Here is a 19914-nt window from a genome sequence, read left to right as displayed (position 1 = left end):
TCCCTCAAAGTTGCCACCCAAGTGGATAGGGTTGTTAAGAAAGCATATGGTGTTTTAACTTTCATTAACAGGGGTATCGTGTTTAAGAGCCGCGAGGTTTTGCTGCAGCTCTACAAGTCCCTGGTGAGACCACACTCGGAATATTGTGTCCAGTTCTGGCCACCCGACTGTAGGAACGATACAGCGGCTTTGGAGAGGGTGCAACGAAGGTTTACCAGGTTGCTGCCTGGACTGGAGGGCTTGCCTCATGAAGAAAGGTTGAATAAGCTCGGACTTTTCTCTCTGGAGAGAAGGAGGAAGAGAGGAGACCTGATCAAGGTGTACAAAATAATGAGAGCAATAGATAGTGTCAATAGCCAGAGACTTTTCCCCAGGGCAGGATTGACTGGTACAAGAAGTTAAATTTTGAAGATATTAGGAGGAAAATATAAAGGAGATATCAGAGGTAGATTCTTTACGCAGAGAGTTGAGAATGCATGGAATGCGTTGCCAGTTGAGGTGGTGGAAGTGAAGTCACTGGGGACATTTAAGCAACTGCTGGACATACACATGGATAGCAGTGAGTTGAGGGGTGCGTAGGTTAAGTTACTATATTTTACATTAGGATTAAGTCTCGGCACAACATCGTGGGCCTAAGGGCCTGTTCTGTGCTGTACTTTTCTATGTTCTAAGAGTTGTATTGGACTCGAAAATTATAAGTCTTTTTCTCTCTCAATAAATGTTGCCAAATCTGATGAGTTTCTCCAGCATGTTCTGTTTTTATTTCAAATCTCCAGCATCTGCTTTTATTGTTATTGTTAATGGCAGTAATGCAGGCTAAGCATGGAGTAGGAGCATAAACACACAACTGATGTAATTTGTGCATGTGAACAGCTCTGAAATGCCAGGACCCATACAAACAGGAAGCATTAACGATTTAAAAATACATAGAGCATGCAAACACTTCTGAATGTATAAAAATAAAGTTTAGGTTAATCACAGGAAATGGACATATTAGGCCAGATGGCCTCCTGAGCCTTAAGCAAACTTCTCCATTCAGATTTTCCCTGTGTATTTAAATGTGTATTTTTCATATACTCTGCTTTTAATAAACAAATTAGTAAATTAGATGACTTTGAATTGATTATGCTTGATCTAAATGAGCTAACTGACTTTTTAATTAACCTATGACTCATCAGTATTTTACTGGATTTTTTTTCCTCTCCCTGCAGATTGATTCAAGCATTTTGCAGCAGACGTTGCAACAAGGCAATATACTCCCTCAACAAATGACTACTGAAACAAACCTAGCACAGCAAGCTGGGACTCTCCAAGCAACAGATAATACAGTGCCTGCTAATGTGGTTATCCAGCCACTCAGCAGTCTGCCAATGCAACCAACCGTATCGTCATCAACTACCATGGCAATGGGAAGTCTGACCGAACAAGAGAATGTTCTGACGAGCAGTTCAGGTGAGAAATATTCATCTCATTTGGCATTTACATTGAACGTCTAAATCTTTAATTTCCCCTTTGACAATGCTAAACTTGTTTGTCAGTTATCTAGAAGAAAATAAACAGTTATGCTTGAAAACTCTTAAGGAGCTCTGCATAACTTTGTTATCATATAAAAGAATATTTTTCAGAACAGTTTGCTTTGTCAACACAGCAAAGTCAATACTCTTTTTTTAAAATTTGGTAAATATATGAAAATTATGGAGAATCTTTCTTACACTGAAAGGGACAAAATTATGGTAATATGTGCATTAGGTATGCCAGTTATGACATGCTCTTAGTTGGAACCTAGACTTTCAGACTAATTAGACAGTTTTGGATTCTGGCATGAAAGATATTTGTGATTATTTTAAGCTTTTGTGTTCCGTACTCTGGCCCAAATTTACTATGTGACATTGAAAATTGAGTTTCTGGACTGGAAAAAGTAAGAATTTATACGTCCTGCAACAGACCATTTGGGAATATGTATTGGGAAGCAGCAACATGACAGGGAGATTTACTGCCAGGGACTGTCCAATTTTAGTGACGCTTTACATTATATATCCTTGAAATATAACTTTTATTAACATGTAATATTGTTATTTTCAGTCTGAGATGGACAAGCAAACTGATTAATTGTCTGAAATTGTAGTATTTGAGTGTTGGTTGTTTTTTCTCATCTCTTCAATAGAGGAACAATGTCTGATGCAAGCTGTAACCTTTTCTTTTGTGTTTCTCAATACTCCTGCACAATTGGATTCCTAACAATAAGTACAATTACCAAATCCACGTGAAGCTTGTCTGCCTTTATACTTTAAATTGAACATCGACGTGGACACGTCCATTTTACAGCATTGCTGAATTTGCAAACACATAGGGAAAGACAGTATTATTTCATTAATTGTAAAAATATTGAAAATATGTTGCACGAGAATGTTTAGTCAAAGGTAATTTGGGACAAGTGGTCATATGATGAAATACTGGGAATTTGTCCAACAAGAGTTGATAATTGTAATTGCCCAAATGTCTCATAGAGCACTGCTCCTTTGCCATACCATTTTTAAAAAGTGTTGAAGGGACTCTTTTTTTTTCAAGTCATCTTGAAATTGATCTTTTTTTGGGTAACATGGCTGCTTCTGCTTGCACCAGGCTAAGCATTTTTAGTTTTAACTGCTGTACAGGGGTTTTGCTATCAAGTGTGAACCACGAAGCAAAGCAGGTTGTGAAGGCAAAAGCTGTTCCAATGATAAGTCATATCTGACTTGAAATATTAACTCTGTTTTTCTCTCCATAGGCCTGTTAAGTATCTCCAGCACTTTGATTTTATTTAAGATTTTTATAGATACCAGAAGCATATCAGTAGTTCTTTTCATTATGCATGGTCGTTCTCCAAATTTTCTTTGTATTAATACTGAATTGAAGTTTATTTCAGAATATGGTATAGTTTAGTAGTCAACAAAAAGACACTTATTTTAAAATGTATTATTAATAAGATGCCCTCACCCCACAAATAGCAAACTGTCAGCACAACATTTAGATAGCCATCCAGGATTGTGTGAGAGTAACTGGACACTCCTTACCTCAATTCTACTCAATGGGTACTGTACTCGCAGAAATGTAGAAAATAGGACCAGCATTTTCCTGGACTATCCCCAAAGACTTTGTCTTTTAAAATAAAAAATCTATCAATCTTTATTGAACTTTCTGAACACCTGAGCTCCAACAGATGTCTCTGGCAGAGCATTCCAACGACTTATCATCCTTTGTTTGAAAAGAAAGTCATCTCTCCTCAGCTTTAGATGGTCTGCCACTTATTCTGAGATTGTCTCTCTGATTCTAGTCACGACAGCCAGGGCAAGCATCCTTCTTGCACCCACCCACTGAACAATATACGAATTTTGAATGTTTTGAAACAGATAACTCAAATATTATGCTGACATTTGGTATCCCAGAGTGTGGGGCAATACATATCAGCCATGACTTGCTGAATGACTAAACAGGCTGGGAATGCCTTACTCCTATTCCTGTGAAATTTGGTGTATGCTCATATTCTATCCTTTTCAATACTCTTTGCAATAAAAATATTTTCCTTTTCTCCATTTTCATTGATTAGTGTTTTGATCTTCAGTGCAAGGGATACTTATGATGGAGGATTATAATGAAACTTCATTGTTTAGCACACATTATTATCAGCAAGTTCTGTACAGAAGATCACCAAATTCTCAGACTCTAAGTTGGCTGTAAATATTAACATTTATTCCAAAAACAGCCCTTAAAATTAGCACACTTGAGTCTTGAATCAATTACTCACTCGCTACATATTTCAAAATCTCTGATGGAGCCAGTCATAATTTTTGTTTCATCACATTTATCCAGGTGAGGTATTAGTGAAAAGAAATGATGCTGTTGAGGACTTCAGCTTAAGTTCAGATGCAGGGTCTTGCCTCAGTGTGAACTGTGATTCAAAACATTCTGGATTCAGTCCCACAAGAGACTTGGTCACACACATTCTAGCATAACATTTCAGTGCGGTACTGTAGGGATACTGCACTGTGGAAGGTGCAGTCTATGGGCCTAGTTGTTAAACCCATGACCCTATGTACTTGCCTAGGTGCGTAGAAAAGTTCTGACACTATTCAAAGGTATCAGAACTCCTGTGTTCAGCGTCCTGGCCAGCATTTACACTGTAAGTGATGCCAATACAACTGGTCCCTTTTCCCAATACCACTTGTGGTGACCTTACTATTCACATTATGACTGCCAAGTTTGCTAACATTACAATGGCGTTGGCTACATTTTTGAAGATACTTCAGGATGTCTTGAGGTGTTGAAGATATTGCATTAATGCATATTTATTCTTGTGCCATACTTCCAACGTCATAAGAACTCTTTTTATATTTCCATACAGAAATATTAGTTAAGCCAATTAATGTTGAATTATTGTTGCTTTCCTGCTTAGATACCAACCCACAAGGAGATATCTTATGGTGAACATAAATTCCTTTTTACAGAGAGAATAAGATGCCAGTCAGTGTTAGCTGCATCGTGAAAACCTGCATTCTGAATAAATTAGTCCAGGAAGTTTTCAGGCAACATCTGTATCTTGTGCTTTTAGGTTACCTTTTTGTCCCTTGAAGTTTCATGAAGGATTAACCATTTTGTGGAAATTCCATATTAATCAATGGCAATAAAACAAAACTTCTGTCGAGAGTCAGGCAGGGTTGACATTTCAAACCAGTATAACTCTTCTTTGGAACTGAAGGAGTCATGCTGGATTTGAAATATATAACTGCTTCACTCTCCACGAATGCTGCTGGACCTACTGATTTTCTCTAGCACCTTCTGTTTACTGCAGATGCTAGAAATCAGATTATATTTTGCTTTTAATAATCAATGACAGGTTATCTTTAACTGTACAGAAGCATTTTTTATATGTCTAATGCTGCACATAAAAATACTTCCTTTTGTTTTATCTCTTAGGAACACAAGATGTCTCTCAGTCCCCAGAACTTGCCTCAAGTTCTAGTGGTAAACAGGAAATGACACTGACGATTAATAATTCTAACCTCAGTCAGGTACTAGCACAAGCTACCAATGCCACTTGTGCCAATCCAACAGGAACACCACAAGAGATATCACTCACAATATCAGGTTTGTATTAGCCTTAAGGGACTGCGTGATATCTGCATAAGTGAGTGACTGTTTTTATACTGTTGCCACTGTAGTTTTTGTTCTATTGCTAGTTTTATCAGACATCATCAAAATTAGACTAATTTAGCAAATAAAACTATGGCAAAAACCTAATATGCGTATTCACTGGAAGGTTAGAATTGAGAAACAGTCCAGTTAAAAATATATCCCAGTTTAGTCAGACAACTAATTATGTGCATCCATTAGAAAGGATGTAGAGGTACTGAAGAAGGTACAAATAAAATTCACAAGCAAGCTACCAGAATTGAGAGATTATAACTAACAGGAACAGCTAAATAACCTTGAGATTCAGTGAGCCTTTCAAAAAAAAGTCTATCAAAATGAGATCTTATCAAAGGATTCTACAGGAGAAATATAAAAAAAAGTTGTTTCTGCTTATGGGGAGACCAAAACTACGGACTATAAATGTAAGGCAGGCACTAAATTCAACAAGAAATTCAAAGAAACTACAATAATAAAAATGTGGAACTCATTGTCAAAAGAAGTAGTTGAGGTGAACAACATGGACGCAATAAAGAGAAGCTAGATAAGCAGATAAAAACTAAATAAATAGAAAGATGTACTGATAGAGTGAAATGAAGTAAGGTAGGAGGAAGTTCATGCAGAACATAAATAATAGCATGAACTATTTTTAGCAAATGGTGTTTCTTTGCTGTAAATTATATGCAAAGTAATTCTATGTAGACTGTATCAAATTAGGGCAAATGTAGATTAATACCCAACAAAAACAAAGAACTGAGAATGCTGGAGACCTGAAACTCGAGTAGAGTAGCTGGAGATTCGGCAATATCGTGGAGAGGAAGCAGAGGCAATGTTTCGGGTCCCGTGATTCTTCTTCACAATGTAGATCAATATATGTCTGGCAGTGAATTTCGCCAAATATGTCAAATGTATCAATCATGCTTCCATATACCCAGAACTCAGAGTCAAGTTCTCTTCTCCTAACTCTGCCAAATAATATTGTGCAGCTATTTTGTAGTACTAATTATAGATACGGTGGCATTAGTAAAGCCCACTTGCAGTGGGGAGTGTACCAAATCAGAATTAATAACCCTGGATTGTGTTCTTAATAATGCAATTGCTTTTGAGGGTGCAGGAGAAAGTTCAGAAAATTTCTTCACTTGAAGTTTGTGCCCAAGTAATCTCTAACTCTGGGGGTGCATTAGATGGGTAGCAAGACAGATAGTACTGTACCTGACAAAGCTTAAAAAGAACAGATTTATTGGAGAAGCTTGTTCTAGATCTCCCATGCATAGCAACTCTTGCAAAATCATGGAAAATGAACTCCTGATTTACATTTCATTTACATTTAATAGAGGAAATTGATCAGGTTCCTTTTTTACAGTTCTGTGCTTTAATGTGCAACATTTTACAATGCCCAGGCATACAACATTGCAAGCTACTTTATAATGATCAAATTTACAATTTTACTGCATCAAGAACGCTAAGTAGATCTTTGCCCTATGTTATAAAGAGGTGTCAAGATTAAGTAATATGGCAAACAGGAAAAGTAGCTTTATAATTAGGATTTGAAACTTATTAACTCTATTATACCTCTGATCTTACAACATATGACATTCCCATTGTACATACAAGAAAAAAGACATTGTTCTGGATGATTTTACAATTGGAATGCTTTTGGTACACAATAATAACATCGGTATATGATTGCTGTGAAGTGGAACTATTTTTAGTGAGATTTTATTAATGAGGAAAATAATAAGTGTACATTCAATTGCAGTAAATGATTGTGCTGAAGTTATTACATTCTCATGATTGGTTTAAGAACAGTTTCATTAGAAGTTCCCTCTTCTCTGACATGTCAACTAGCATGTTAAACTTAAATAAAACTCATCTGCATCTGTTTTGAAGGAATTATTATTCTGATGCTGACTATTTCTTAAAGGTTAGAGGTTAAATAGTTGTTTCCATTTAGTGTGTGCACTGCCAAAAGAATAACTCATATTTGTGGGAAGTAACTTTAGCGTCATAATTTATTTGGTTGCAAGGTTGATGAATTGAATAATTTGGAATATTTTCACTGCCTTTGAGTTCACGTGAACAGCTGCAGTTATCAAATTGCATTAGTGTTCAGTTCAAGTTGTTGGAGTTATTCTTTGCCTTTCAAGTACAGCTTTTTAGCTGATGGTTGAATACTTGTAAATTTTGATGTTACATTGGTGCATTTGCTGTACAGCTTCGTCAACTATTCTTTGAAATCTGTGGGTTGTGTAACTCTATGACAGTAGCAGTACATGTCAAAAGCACTGCTATGTCATTGTGGAGCAATGGAACAACACTCCAACATGTGCTTCAAATCAAAACAAAACAGAAAATGCTAGAGAAACTCTGCAAGTCTGGCACCATTTGAGTTCATGTTAACGACCATGCTTTGGAACTCAACAGTTCTTAAGAAGAATCATTGGACTCGAACTGTTAATTCTGGTTCTCTCTCCACAGATGCTGCCAGAGTTGCTGAGTTTCTCCAGCACTTTGTTTTTATTCAGATTTCCAGTGTCTGCCGTATTTTGCTCTGCTTTGAATCCTTTTGGAAAGTGTGAATATATCACGAGATTTAATGATAATTGTTGAAAGTAACCAAAAGAGTCTTCAAGGCTTTTTTTCTGATTAGTAGATATCAAGAGCAAATTTCCATGTGTGGAAACTCTTAGATTTTAAGAAATACCAGGAGGCTGAAGTGTTTAACAACAGCAGGATCTTTCATAAAGAGGTGCTGCCTTTACGGACAGCAAGACTCTAAACTGTTTCCTGTGCAAAATGGCTGATGACAACATCCCCATATCATATGATTTGACTGTTAAAGTGACAGTCCACCATTCTTACACAAATACACAGCATCCCTCCCCTTTACATCAAAGGTTCCTGCAGTCAAAGCATTCATAAGTTTTACATGTATACAACAGTTGATAGTTAAGACGTTCTAGAGAACATAGATTTCTATGTCGTTGTTGGCACTGTTCAGGTATTTGTTTATTTTTCTCATTAGCTTTAAGCTCTAGTGCTTTAAGTGTACCAGAAACATCATCTGATGTCTGGGACGACTGAATGTTCAGAAGTTCACATCATGTCCTAATACCCTTAACTAAGGCAGTGTTTCCCTCAGATGTTCCAGTTTGGCATAGCTATATATAAGGATATTCTATTAATGTCGTTCCTGGCACATTCATTCCAGTAGGATTGGTTGCCAGCAGTTAATCTACATATCTTCTCCATACTGCATCACCCCCTCATCTGTGCAGTGCAGCACCCTGGTCCAGTCTGTGCTACAATGATGGCTGGCATCCACTTTTCGCCAGCAGTGTAATTCCTTGCCAACACTTCTTGATCTTTTTTAGAAAACATGACATTCCTTCAGAAATGTTTCGCTGTCAGAACAAACCTTTGGCAAGCCATTTGAAGTCAGGTGATGAGGTAATTGGATATGTTAAATTTTGTCAGCTTTAGACAGCCTGTAAACAATTGTGATTTAAATTGTGGACAATTTTTCATTATCAAATTGTTCTAAAGAATCAATCCTTGCAAAGATCTTCTCCAGTCTTCCAATGGTATCCTCTGAAATGTCATCTCTGTGATGGCAACCTTATGCGATTTTGTATGTGCATCAACCACAATGAAAAACATTGGATCGTCAAAAGATCTGGTCAATATGGACTCTTTGGCATGGACTTTCTGACCATTCCCATTGATATAATGGCTTAATGGAGGTGAGTTGGAAACTCTTGTATGAGTTGCACATCTTCTTGTCTGCTGCTCAATTTCTGAGTTGAGCCCTGACCACCAAAAATAGCATCTGGCTTTCACCTTCATTCTCAGTGTAAATGTGACCTTTGTGTAGTTGGTTTAACACACATTTCCTTCCCTGGAGTGGACTAATGGCCCTTATTCCATAGTAAGCATCCTGCTTGTATAGACAGTTTTAGCTTCTCTGTGACATATGGCCACAAGTTTTGGGGTTGTTCCTGTGATTTTGCTATGAAGTACCATGTCCATCACTTTTGATACGAGTGGATCATTGCTAGTTTATCTCTTAATGTTTTCTGCTGTTACCAGAGTGTTCTAAGTAGAAAATGTTTATGTAAGGGCTGCTTGTAGTCAACCCATTTGAAGAAAGAGAGCAAAGAACAGTACAGCACAGGAACAGGCCCTTTGGCTCTCCATTCCGAAAAACATCCTTCCACCGCTACCCTCTCTGTCCTATGATTAAGCTAGTTCTGTATCCATCTTGTCAGCTCACCCTGATACCATGTGACTTTACCTTTTGTAACAGTCTGCCGTGAAGGACCTTGTCAAAGGCTTTACTGAAGTCCATGTAAACAAGATCAATCTGTTTCCCTCCGTGAGGCATGATCTCACCCACACATATAAGGAGGTAATTGGATATGTTAAATTTTGTTCAGCTTTAGACAGCCCAATTCCTCCACCTCTGCTATCTGCTCCCAGGAGGACCACTTCCACTCCAGGACATCCCAGATGGTCTGCTATTTCCAGGACAACCATTTCCCCTCCCATGAGATCAAGTGTCCTCCAGCACATCTCCTCTACTTGCTGCATCTCTGCCCTTGAACCCCATCCTTCCAACCGCAACAAGGATAAAACCCCTGGTCCTCGCCTTCCACCCCACTAATATGTGGATACAGCACATTATCCTCTGCCATTTCTGCCACCTACAATCAGACCCCGCCATCAGACACCTATTTCCCTCTCCACCCTTATCTGCATTCCGCAGAGACCATTCCATCCGTGACTCACTCGTGAAGTCCATTTCCCCCCCACAAACCCACCCACTGCACCCGACACCTTCCCTTGCCACTGCAAGAGGTGTAAAACCTGCACCCATGTCTTCCCCCTCACCTCCATTCAAGGCCCCAGAGGATCTTTTCACATCCGGCAGTGATTATTCTGCACATCCACCCACCTCATCTCCTGTGTCCATTGCTCTCAATGTGATCTCCTCTACATTGGGGAGACAGAATGTCAACTTGGGGAGCATTTCAGGGAACACTGGGACACATGCACCCAACAACCCCACCAGCCTGTGGTTGACCACTTCAACTCCCCCTCCCACTCCACCAAGAACATGCAAGTCCTGGGCCCCCTCCACTGCCAAATCTAAGCCACCCAACAACTGAAGGAAGACCACCTCAGCTTTCGTCTTGGGACCCTTCAACCACAAGGCATCAATGTAGAACAGTTAATCTTCCGTAATTACACCGGCACCACTCCCCACCTCTTCCTCCGCTACATTGATGACTGCATTGGCGCCACCTCATGCTCCCGCGAGGAGGTTGAGCAATTCATCAACTTCACCAACACATTCCACCCTGACTTAAATTTACCTTGACCATCTCTGACACCTCCCTCCCCTTCCTGGACCTCTCCATCTCCATTAGTGACGACCGGCTTGACACTGACATTTTTTACAAACCCACCGACTCCCACAGCTACCTGGATTACACCTCTTCTCACCCTATCTCTTGCAAAAATGCCATCCCATATTCCCAATTTCTCCGCCTCCGCCGTATCTGCTCCCAGGAGGACCAGTTCCACCATAGAACACACCAGGTGGCCTGCTTCTTTAGAGACCGCAATTTCCCTTCCCACGTAGTAAAAGATGCCCTCCAACGCATCTCGTCCACATCCCGCACCTCCGCCCTCAGACCCCACCCCTCCAACCGTAACAAGGACAGAACGCCCCTGGTGCTCACCTTCCACCCTACGAACCTTCACATAAACCAAATCATCCGCCGACATTTCCGCCACCTCCAAAAAGACCCCACCACCAGGGATATATTTCCCTCCCCACGCCTTTCCGCCTTCCGCAAAGACCGTTCCCTCCGTGACTACCTGGTCAGGTCCACAACCCCCTACGACCCACCCTCCCATTCTGGCACTTTCCCCTGCCACCGCAGGAACTGTAAAACCTGTGCCCACACCTCCTCCCTCACCTCTATCCAAGGCCCTAAAGGAGCCTTCCATATACATCAAAGTTTTACCTGCACATCCACTAATATCATTTATTGTATCCGTTGCTCCCGATGTGGTCTCCTCTACATTGGGAAGACTGGGTGCCTCCTAGCAGAGCGCTTTAGGGAACATCTCCAGGATACCCGCACCAATTAACCCCTCTGCCCTATGGCCCAACATTTCAACTTCCCCTCCCACTCTGCTGAGGACATGGAGGTCCTGGGCCTCCTTCACTGCCGCTCCCTCACCACCAGACGCCTGGAGGAAGAACGCCTCATCTTCCGCCTCGGAACACTTCAACCCCAGGGCATCAATGTGGACTTCAACAGCTTCCTCATTTCCCCTTCCCCCACCTCATCCTAGTTTCAAACTTCCAGTTCAGCACTGTCCCCTTGACTTGTCCGACCTGCCTAGCTCCTTTTCCACCTATCCACTCCACCCTCCCCTTCCTGACCTAGCACCTTCATCTCCTCCCCCACTCACCCATTGTACTCTATGCTACTCTCTTCCCACCCCCACCCTCCTCTAGTTTATCTCTCCATACTTCAGGCTCACTGCCTTTTATTCCTGATGAAGGGCTTTTGCCTGAAACGTCGATTTTGCTGCTCGTTGGATGCAGCCTGAACTGCTGTGCTCTTCCAGCACCACTAATCCAGCACAAGGCATCAATGTCAGCTTCACTAGTTTCCAAATCCCCCCACCCACCCCCAACTTCACCCCAGATCCAACCCTTCAACTCGGCACTACCTTCTTGACCTGTCCATCTTCCTTTCCACCTATTCACTCCACCCTCCCCACCGACCTATCATAATCACCCCCTCACCTGCATTCATGTAACACCTTCCCCTCCAGGCCTACTCCCACCCTTCTATCTATCTCCCATTTATCTCTCAGCCCCCTTCCCTGCACATTCCTGATGAAGGGCTCATGCCCGAAATACCAATTCTCCTGCTCCTCTGATGCTGCCTGATCTGCTGTGCTTTTCCAGTGCCACACTTTTCGGCTCTGACTCTCCAGCATTTGCAGTCCTCACATTGTCTTGACCTGTAGTATACCCCCAGCATTGTGATTTCACCTTTCCTATTCCTCAGTTCTACTCATATTGCCTCGCTGCACGAGTCCTCTGATGTATCCTTTCTCAGTACAGCAATGAAATTTCCCCAACCCTTTCACATCCCTTTCTATCATACCTGAAACATCTAAATCCTGTGACATTCACTGCCAGTCCTGTCCTCTTTCAGCCAGGTCTCTGTAGTCGCAATAATGTCATAGTTCCAAGTACTAACCAAAGCTCTGAGTTCATCTGCATTGCCTATTATACTTCTCGCATTGAAACGCATGCATTTTAGACCACCTCCCTGCTCTTTTCAGCAGCATTTCTCTGACTGTTCTTATTCTTGTTCTTAGTCATTTTTGCACCTACTGCCCTATTCCTCTGGTTCCCATTCCCCAGTCACACTAGTTTAAAGCCTCTCCAACCACTCTACCAAGTACCACCATGCCCACCAGGACCAAAGGACATCAGTCCCAGCCCTGTCCAGGTCCCATCTCCCCCAGAACCAGTCCCAATGCCTCATGAATTGGAAAATCTCTCCCTTGCACCATCTTTTCAGTCATGTCATAGATGTTCATCCTATATATCCTGCTGTTTCTACCCTGACTAGCTTGTGGCACTGTTAGTAATCCTGAGATGACTACCTTTTGAATTTCAAATTTCTTACTGGTTCTCAATATGCTGTTTTCAGGATCTTATCTCTTTTTTTTTAAAACCTATGTCATTAGTATCAATGCATACCATAACCACGGAGTGTTCTCCCGCTCCCATCTCCAAAATGTCCTGCAACTGCTCTGAGACATCCAGGACCCTAATGCCAGGGAGGCAACACACCATCCTGGACTGTCATTTGCAGCCACTGAAATGCTATATATTTCCCTTATGATTGAACCCCCTAGAACTACAGCATTTCAATGCAAATTCATCTCTCCTTCTGCAGCAGAGCCAACCATGGTGCCATGAATTTGACTGCCTCTGTTATTCCCTGAGAGACCAATCTCCTCAACAGTATCCAAAACGGTATGTCTGTTTTGCAGAGGAGTAGCCACAGGAGATTTCTGCTTAGCCTTCCTGCTCTGCCTGGTGTTCACATATTCCCTTGCTGCCTGAATCTGTGGTGTGACCACCAATACGTGCTATCCACGATACTGTCCACCTCACAATTGCTTCAGTGTTCCCAGACTCTGCTGCAACTCCAAAACTCTGGTTTCCATGAGGTGCAGTTGGAGGCACTTCATGCACACATGCAGATCCCAGGCACTGGAAATGTGCCCAGCTTTCCACATTGGAAAGAGGAGCAGACTCCAACTTGGAGCTGTCCTGCCATGTCTTACCTCTTTTAATTAAGTTAATTAATTCTTACAATGTCAAATAACGCCTTTCCTCCCTCCGCCCTGTCCTTCAGCAGTGCATAATTAATAGTGACCTTAAAACCACCACAGATGCATACCGATCCATCTTTGTGATGGATGTAGCGCAGTCCTTCTCATTTACAGGTTCCAGGACTTCTGTGTTGACCAGTCTCTCTACTTTAGCCTCAACTTTGGTCTGATTGTATAAGGCATTGATCTAGCTTTGCAATATTTTACTTGATTTTCAGTTTGACAGAGATCTTTTCCCATTGATAACAATGGCATGTTTCTGTGATAGGTCTTTCTCAAAATCTGGCAAGTGATTTGCTTCAACGCAGTTGAGTTTGATTTTTCTCTGCCACGTTCTTCCCAGTAAACCTGGAAAATTTCTTTTGATAATGTGTAGGGATAAATTTTCAGACTGACCTATAACTGAACATTAACCTTGCTACTACCTCTTAGTACAGGCAAAGTGGTGATTTTAAGTTCTTAGCACAAATTTTGAGGGTTGAAGTATGACTAAGCTGCTTCTGATACACACTTTTTCAGCTAGAATTGAAAGAGGAACTCTGATATCCACCTCTCTTTTTACTGGTTTGGTATTCAGTAAGGGGGTGATCCAGTACTGGTTGCAGTCACCAGCAATGGCCAGTAAATTTAAAAGTAGCTTCTTTTCAGGACCTGTTTTTCTCATTTCCGTTTTGTACCATGTAGATTTTTTTTCCACTCATTGGTTTCTGTACTTTGGCTGTATGTTGTTCAGATTTCCTTCTCAAACACGCCTGTTCATTGACTTGCCCTTTTTTTTCTAGCAGTTTTTACGTACAGCTTCTTTATATCAACAAGTTGCTGCTGATCTATTTTTCCATATTGATGGCCGTTTTGATGGTGTTTCTCAGTTGCCATTTTGTGAACTTGTATGGTTGAGCTTTGCTGTTGAGCTTCCCTGGCGGCTGTATCCAATGCTTTCTTTAAGTCTAGGTTCTTTTCTATCAGTAATCTCTTCTGGATTGTTCATATTTTGAATAACAGAGAAGATGGTAAAAGGGGAGGGGGTATGGCATTGTTCGTTAAGGACAGTATTACGGTTGCAGAAAGATATTTGAGGACTTGTCTACTGAGGTAGTAGGGGCTGAGGTTAGAAACAAGAAAGGAGCGGTCATCCTATTTGGAGTTTTCTATCGGCCTCCAAATAGTTCCAAAGATGTATAGGAAAGGATAGGAAAGATGATTCTCAATAGGAGCGAAAGTGACAGGGTTGTTATTGGGGATTTCAACTTTCCAAATGTTGATTGGGAATACTAAAATTCAAGTATTTTAGATTGGTACGTTTTTGTCCAGTGTGTGCAGGAGGGTTCCCTGACATAGTATGTAGCGAGGCCAAGAAGGGATGAGGCCACATTAAATTTGGTACTGGGTAAAGAACCCAGCCAGGTGTTGGATTTGGAAGTAGGTGAGCACTTTGGTGATAGTGACCACAATTCAGTTATATTTACGTTAGCAATGGAAAGGGATAGGTATACACCGCAGTACAAGAGTTATCACTAGGGAAAGGCAATTATGATGCGATAAGGCAAGATTTAAGATGCATAGGATGGCGAAGCTACTCTGGGTCCTTGATAAGTATGTACCTGTCAGGCAGGGAGGAAGTTGTCGAGCGTGGGAGCCGTGGTTTACTCAAGAAGTTGAATCTCTTGTCAAGAGGAAGAAGAAGGCTTATGTTAGGATGAGATGTGAAGGCTCAGTTAGGGCACTTGATAGTTACAAGTTAGCCAGGAACTTCCTAAGGAGAGAGCTAAGAGGAACCAAGAGGGGACATGAGAAGTCATTGGCAGATAGGATCAAGAAAAACCCTAAGGCTTTCTATAGGTATACCAGAAATAAAAGATTAGGGCCAATCAAAGATTGTAGTGGGAAGTTGTGCGTGGGGTCAGAGGAGATGGGGGAAGTACTAAATGAATATTTTTCATCAGTATTCACACTAGAAAAAGATAATGTTGTCGAGGAGAACACTGAGATTCAAGCTACTAGACTAGATGGGATTGAGGTTCACAAGGAGGAGGTGTTAGCAATTTTGGAAAGTGTAAAAATAGATAAGTTCCCTGAGCTGGATGGGATTGATCCTAGGATTCTCTGGGAAACCAGGGAGGAGATTGCAGAGCTTTTGGCTTTGATCTTTGACATCATTGTCTACAGGAATAGCGCCAGAAGACTGGAGGATAGCAAATGTTGTTCTCTTGCTCAAGAAGAGGAGTAGAGACAACCCTGGTGATTATAGACCTGTGAGCCTTCCTTCAGTTGTTGTGGGTAAAATGTTGGAAAAAGTTATAAGAGATTGGATTTATAATCATCTAGAAAGGAATAAGTTGATTAGGTATAGTCAACATGGTTTTGTAAAAGGTAGGTCGTGCCTCACAAACCTTACTGAGTTCTTTGAGAAGGTAATCAAACAGGTGGATGCAGGTAAAATGGTTGCGGTGGTGTATATGGATTTCAGTAAGGCATTTGATAAGGTTCCCCACGGTATTCTATTGCACAAAATACAGAGGCATGGGATTGGGGTGGTTTTAGTGGTTTAGATAAGAAATTGGCTAGCTGAAAGAAGACAGAGTATGGTGGTTGATGGGAAATGTTCATCCTGGAGTTCAGTTACTAGTGGTGTACTGCAAGGATCTATTTTGGGTCCACTGCTGTTTGTCATTTTTATAAATGACCGAGATGAGAGTGTAAAAGGATGGGTTAGTAAATTTGCAGGTGACACTAAGGTCAGTAGAGGTGTGAATAGTGATGAAGGGTTTTGTAGATTACAGAGGAACATAGATAAGCTGCAGAGCTAGGCTGAGAGTTTAATGTGGAAAAGTGTGAGGTGAATCACTTTGGAAGGAGTAATAGGAATACAGAGTACTGGGCTAATGGTAAGATTCTTGGTAGTATAGATGATCAGAGAGATCTCAGTGTTCAGGTACATAGATCCCTGAAAGTTGCCACCCTGGTTGATAGGATTGTTATGAAAGCATACAGTGTATTAGCTTTTATTAGTAGAGGGATTGAGTTTCGGAACCATGAGGTCATACTGCAGCTGTACAAAACTCTGGTATGGCGTACTTGGAGTATTGCATACAGTTCTGGTCACCGCATTGTAGGAAGGATGTGGAAGCTTTGGAAAGGGTTCAGAGGAGATTTACTAGGATGCTGCCTGGTATGGAGGGAATGTCTTACAAGCAAAGGCTGAGAGACTTGAGGCTGTTTTCGTTAGAGAGAAGAAGGTTGAGAGGTGACTTAAATTGAGACATATAAGACAATCAGAGGATTAGATTGGGTGGACAGTGAGTATCTTTTTTTTCCTCAGATGGTGATGGTTAGAATGAGGGGACATAGCTTTAAATTGAGGGGTGATAGATATATGACAGATGTCAAAGGTAGAACAGTAGTAGACTTGCCAACTTTTAAGGGCATTTAAATGGTCATTAGATAGACATATAGACGAAAATGAAATAGTGTAGGTTAGATGGGCTTCAGATTGGTTTCACAGATTGGCGCAACATCGATGACTATATCTGCTTTAATTCTTAGCATTTCCTCCTTTTCTTTCCATTTGAAACAAGGTATTTCTGTTCCTTCAAGTCTACACCTCTAGCTCAATATATACCCTCCAGATAGTGTTCTTGATGCTTAGTGGCCCTTCAGGGTGAAGATTGTAGTGAGGTTTTTCTGGAGAGTTAATTTTTTTTAAATGTCTCGCTGACTGTACCTAATTTGATATAGTGATGGAGTCTTTTAATTTCTTCTATTTATTGAAGTGCCTCCAAGGTCTGCTGTAATGACCATGATTGTGTTTTCTTCAAAGCATTAGTGGGATTTACCTAATGGATCTCAAAGCAGTTTTTTTCCTTGTTGGCAGTTTTCCATTTGCATTACATTTCACAAAGAATCAGGAGACCCAAGTGTTTAACAGCAGTAGAAGCTTTATTAGGGAGGTGTTCATTCTGCAGGCAGCAAGGTTAGATGAAGCTGTGTCATGGCTGCTGACAGCATCATGATGTCATGTGATCAGACTGTTAAAAGACAGTTCATCATACTTAACACATACACAGCAAACATTAACTTTGCACTGTCTTATATCCATAACTATAATTACAAAGTGTTTGTAATGAGTGTGAATTAATCCATTCACATTGTTTGAAGTGAAATTATAGAGGAAAATATACTTAATTAAAATATAATAAATCAGTTTTGAAAATGTCTAATTTATTATTTTGAGCTTTTCAAGATTATTTCAAAATTTCTAAACCTTTCTTTCTCTTTCCTTATAAGGTCAGGATATCATTCAGCAGCATGGCAGTACTGGTAATGGTGAAATGAATGGAGGGATCCAATTGGAAACATCAGTGAATAATCAACCTAGTACTGCCACATTGACTATCAGCAATGATCAAATTCTGAATCAGGGATCCAGCCTTAATACTACAAGTGCCAACATACCAGGTATTGACCTAGTGATAACCACTACACTCACCTCTGACTCTGTTGAAGTTCAGGTATGCTTCAGGTGTCTTCCACTATGAAAATTGAGACGAAGTATCTATTTCGTTCACCCGCCATTTCTTTGATCCCAATTACTCCTACTCTAGCCTCATGTACCAGCAGTCCACCGTCAACTCTTGACTCTCTTACCTTTTTTAGATATCTTTTTTAAAAACAACTCTTGCAGTCTTCTTTAATATTATTAGCTACTTTACTCTCATATTTCATCTCTTCCCCCACCCCACCCCACCCCTTTATTGTTTCTTTAGTTATCCTCTGCTGATTTGTAAAGGCTTCCCAATCCTCTGGTTTCCCACTAATTTTCACCGAGATTGCTTGCTTTTTCTATTGCTTGTATGCTGTCCCTGACTTTCCTTGTCAGCCATGGTTGCCTTGTCCTCTCCTCCTTTGTATATTTATTCTTCCTTGCAATGAATTTCTGTTGTGCCTCCCAAAATTCCTGCCATTGCTGCTCCATTGTCTTCCCTGCTGGGCTCTCCTTGCAATCAGTTCTGGCCAGGTTCACCCTCATGTCTTTGTGGTTATCTTTACTGAATTGTAATACTGTTACATCTGATTCCAGTTTCTTCCTCTCAAACTGCAGGCTGAAATCTATCATACTGTGGTCACTGCCCATTAGTGGTTCTTTCACCTTAAGCTCCATAATCAAGTCTTCATTACACATCAGCAAATTCAGAATTGCCTGTTCCCTAGTCAGCTCTACCACAGGCTGCTCCAACAAACCATTTTGTAGATGTTCCAAGAATTCCTTTTCTTGAGGTCCACGACCAGTCTGTTCCCAGTCCACCTGCATATTGAAGTCTCCCATGATTATTGTAGTTTTTTACATGCCTTGTCTATTTCCTGATTTATTTTCTTCCCCAAATCCTGACTACTGTACATAACTCCCATCAAGGTCTTTTTTTCCTTTGTGCTTCCTCAACTCTACCCACATAGATTCAGTGCCATCTGAATCTGTATCACTTGCTATCGATTTTTAATTTAGTTTCTTACTAACAAGGCTACCCCACACCTTCTGCCACTCTGCCCATCTATCTCTCCTTTCAGTAGGACATGGATGTCCAAGCTCTGAACTCTTGCAACCACATCTGTGATATGCGCAGCATCACACCTGCCAATTTCATCAGTGTTACAAGCTCATTTAGCCTGTTTTGTATACGGCATGCATTTAAGTACAACACCCTAAGCTGTGCATTGACTGCCCCCTGTTCTCCATTGTTGTCGCCACATCAGCTGTGCCTCAAGTTAGATTCTTGAGCCTTTCTATAGTCTCTATCCAAACACTTGGTGTGGAAACATTACTAACCTCTGCCAAGCTCTCCCACCCCTTCTTTTAAAATTTCCATGCACTGAATCCACTATTTAGGTTAATGCCCTATCTGTAGCCCTGGTTATGCAATTTGCCAGGAGTCTGGTTCCAGCATGATTCAGATGGAGCTTGTCTTTTCAAGTGGCTCCCTTCTTGCCCAGTACTGGTTCCAATGTCACATGAATTCAAACCCGGTTTTCCCCAGATCATCAATAAGCCACACATTTACCACTTCATTCTTGTTGTGGCTCAGGTAGTAATCCAGAAATTATTACCTTTTTGGTTCTGCTTTATAATTTAGCCTCAACTACTCATATTCCCTCAGGATCACTTTCCTTTTTCTACCTATGTCATTGGTACCTATATGGACCATGGCAGCTGGATCTTCCCCCCAAGTTCTTCTGCAGCCCAGATGAGATGTCATGAACCCAGGCACCAGGAAAGCAACAGGGCCCTTGGGGCTTTTGATTGTGGCCACAGAAAAC

The 19914-nt window shown here is 41.0% G+C and overlaps 1 protein-coding gene across 3 annotated transcripts in view; it reads left to right on the top strand.

The window, feature by feature from the left end:
* LOC140477272 (zinc finger protein 236-like) overlaps positions 1 to 19914 on the top strand; it is a 167465-nt gene that overhangs the window by 121018 nt on the left and 26533 nt on the right. For all 3 annotated transcript variants that reach the window (XR_011960694.1, XM_072570867.1, XM_072570868.1), the window contains exons 24-26: positions 1212 to 1452; positions 4954 to 5124; positions 17890 to 18060. Coding sequence is in view for 2 of the 3 variants with exons in the window: in XM_072570867.1 (XP_072426968.1) it covers positions 1212 to 1452; positions 4954 to 5124; positions 17890 to 18060 (583 nt within the window). In the remaining variant the exon portion in view is untranslated. The remainder of the gene's footprint in view (positions 1 to 1211; positions 1453 to 4953; positions 5125 to 17889; positions 18061 to 19914) is intronic.

The sequence above is a fragment of the Chiloscyllium punctatum genome, chromosome 5 (assembly GCF_047496795.1).
Source record: "Chiloscyllium punctatum isolate Juve2018m chromosome 5, sChiPun1.3, whole genome shotgun sequence".
NCBI lineage: Eukaryota > Metazoa > Chordata > Chondrichthyes > Orectolobiformes > Hemiscylliidae > Chiloscyllium > Chiloscyllium punctatum.
The sequence above is the reverse complement of the archived record's forward strand: the minus strand, read 5'-3'. Positions and strand labels throughout refer to the sequence as shown.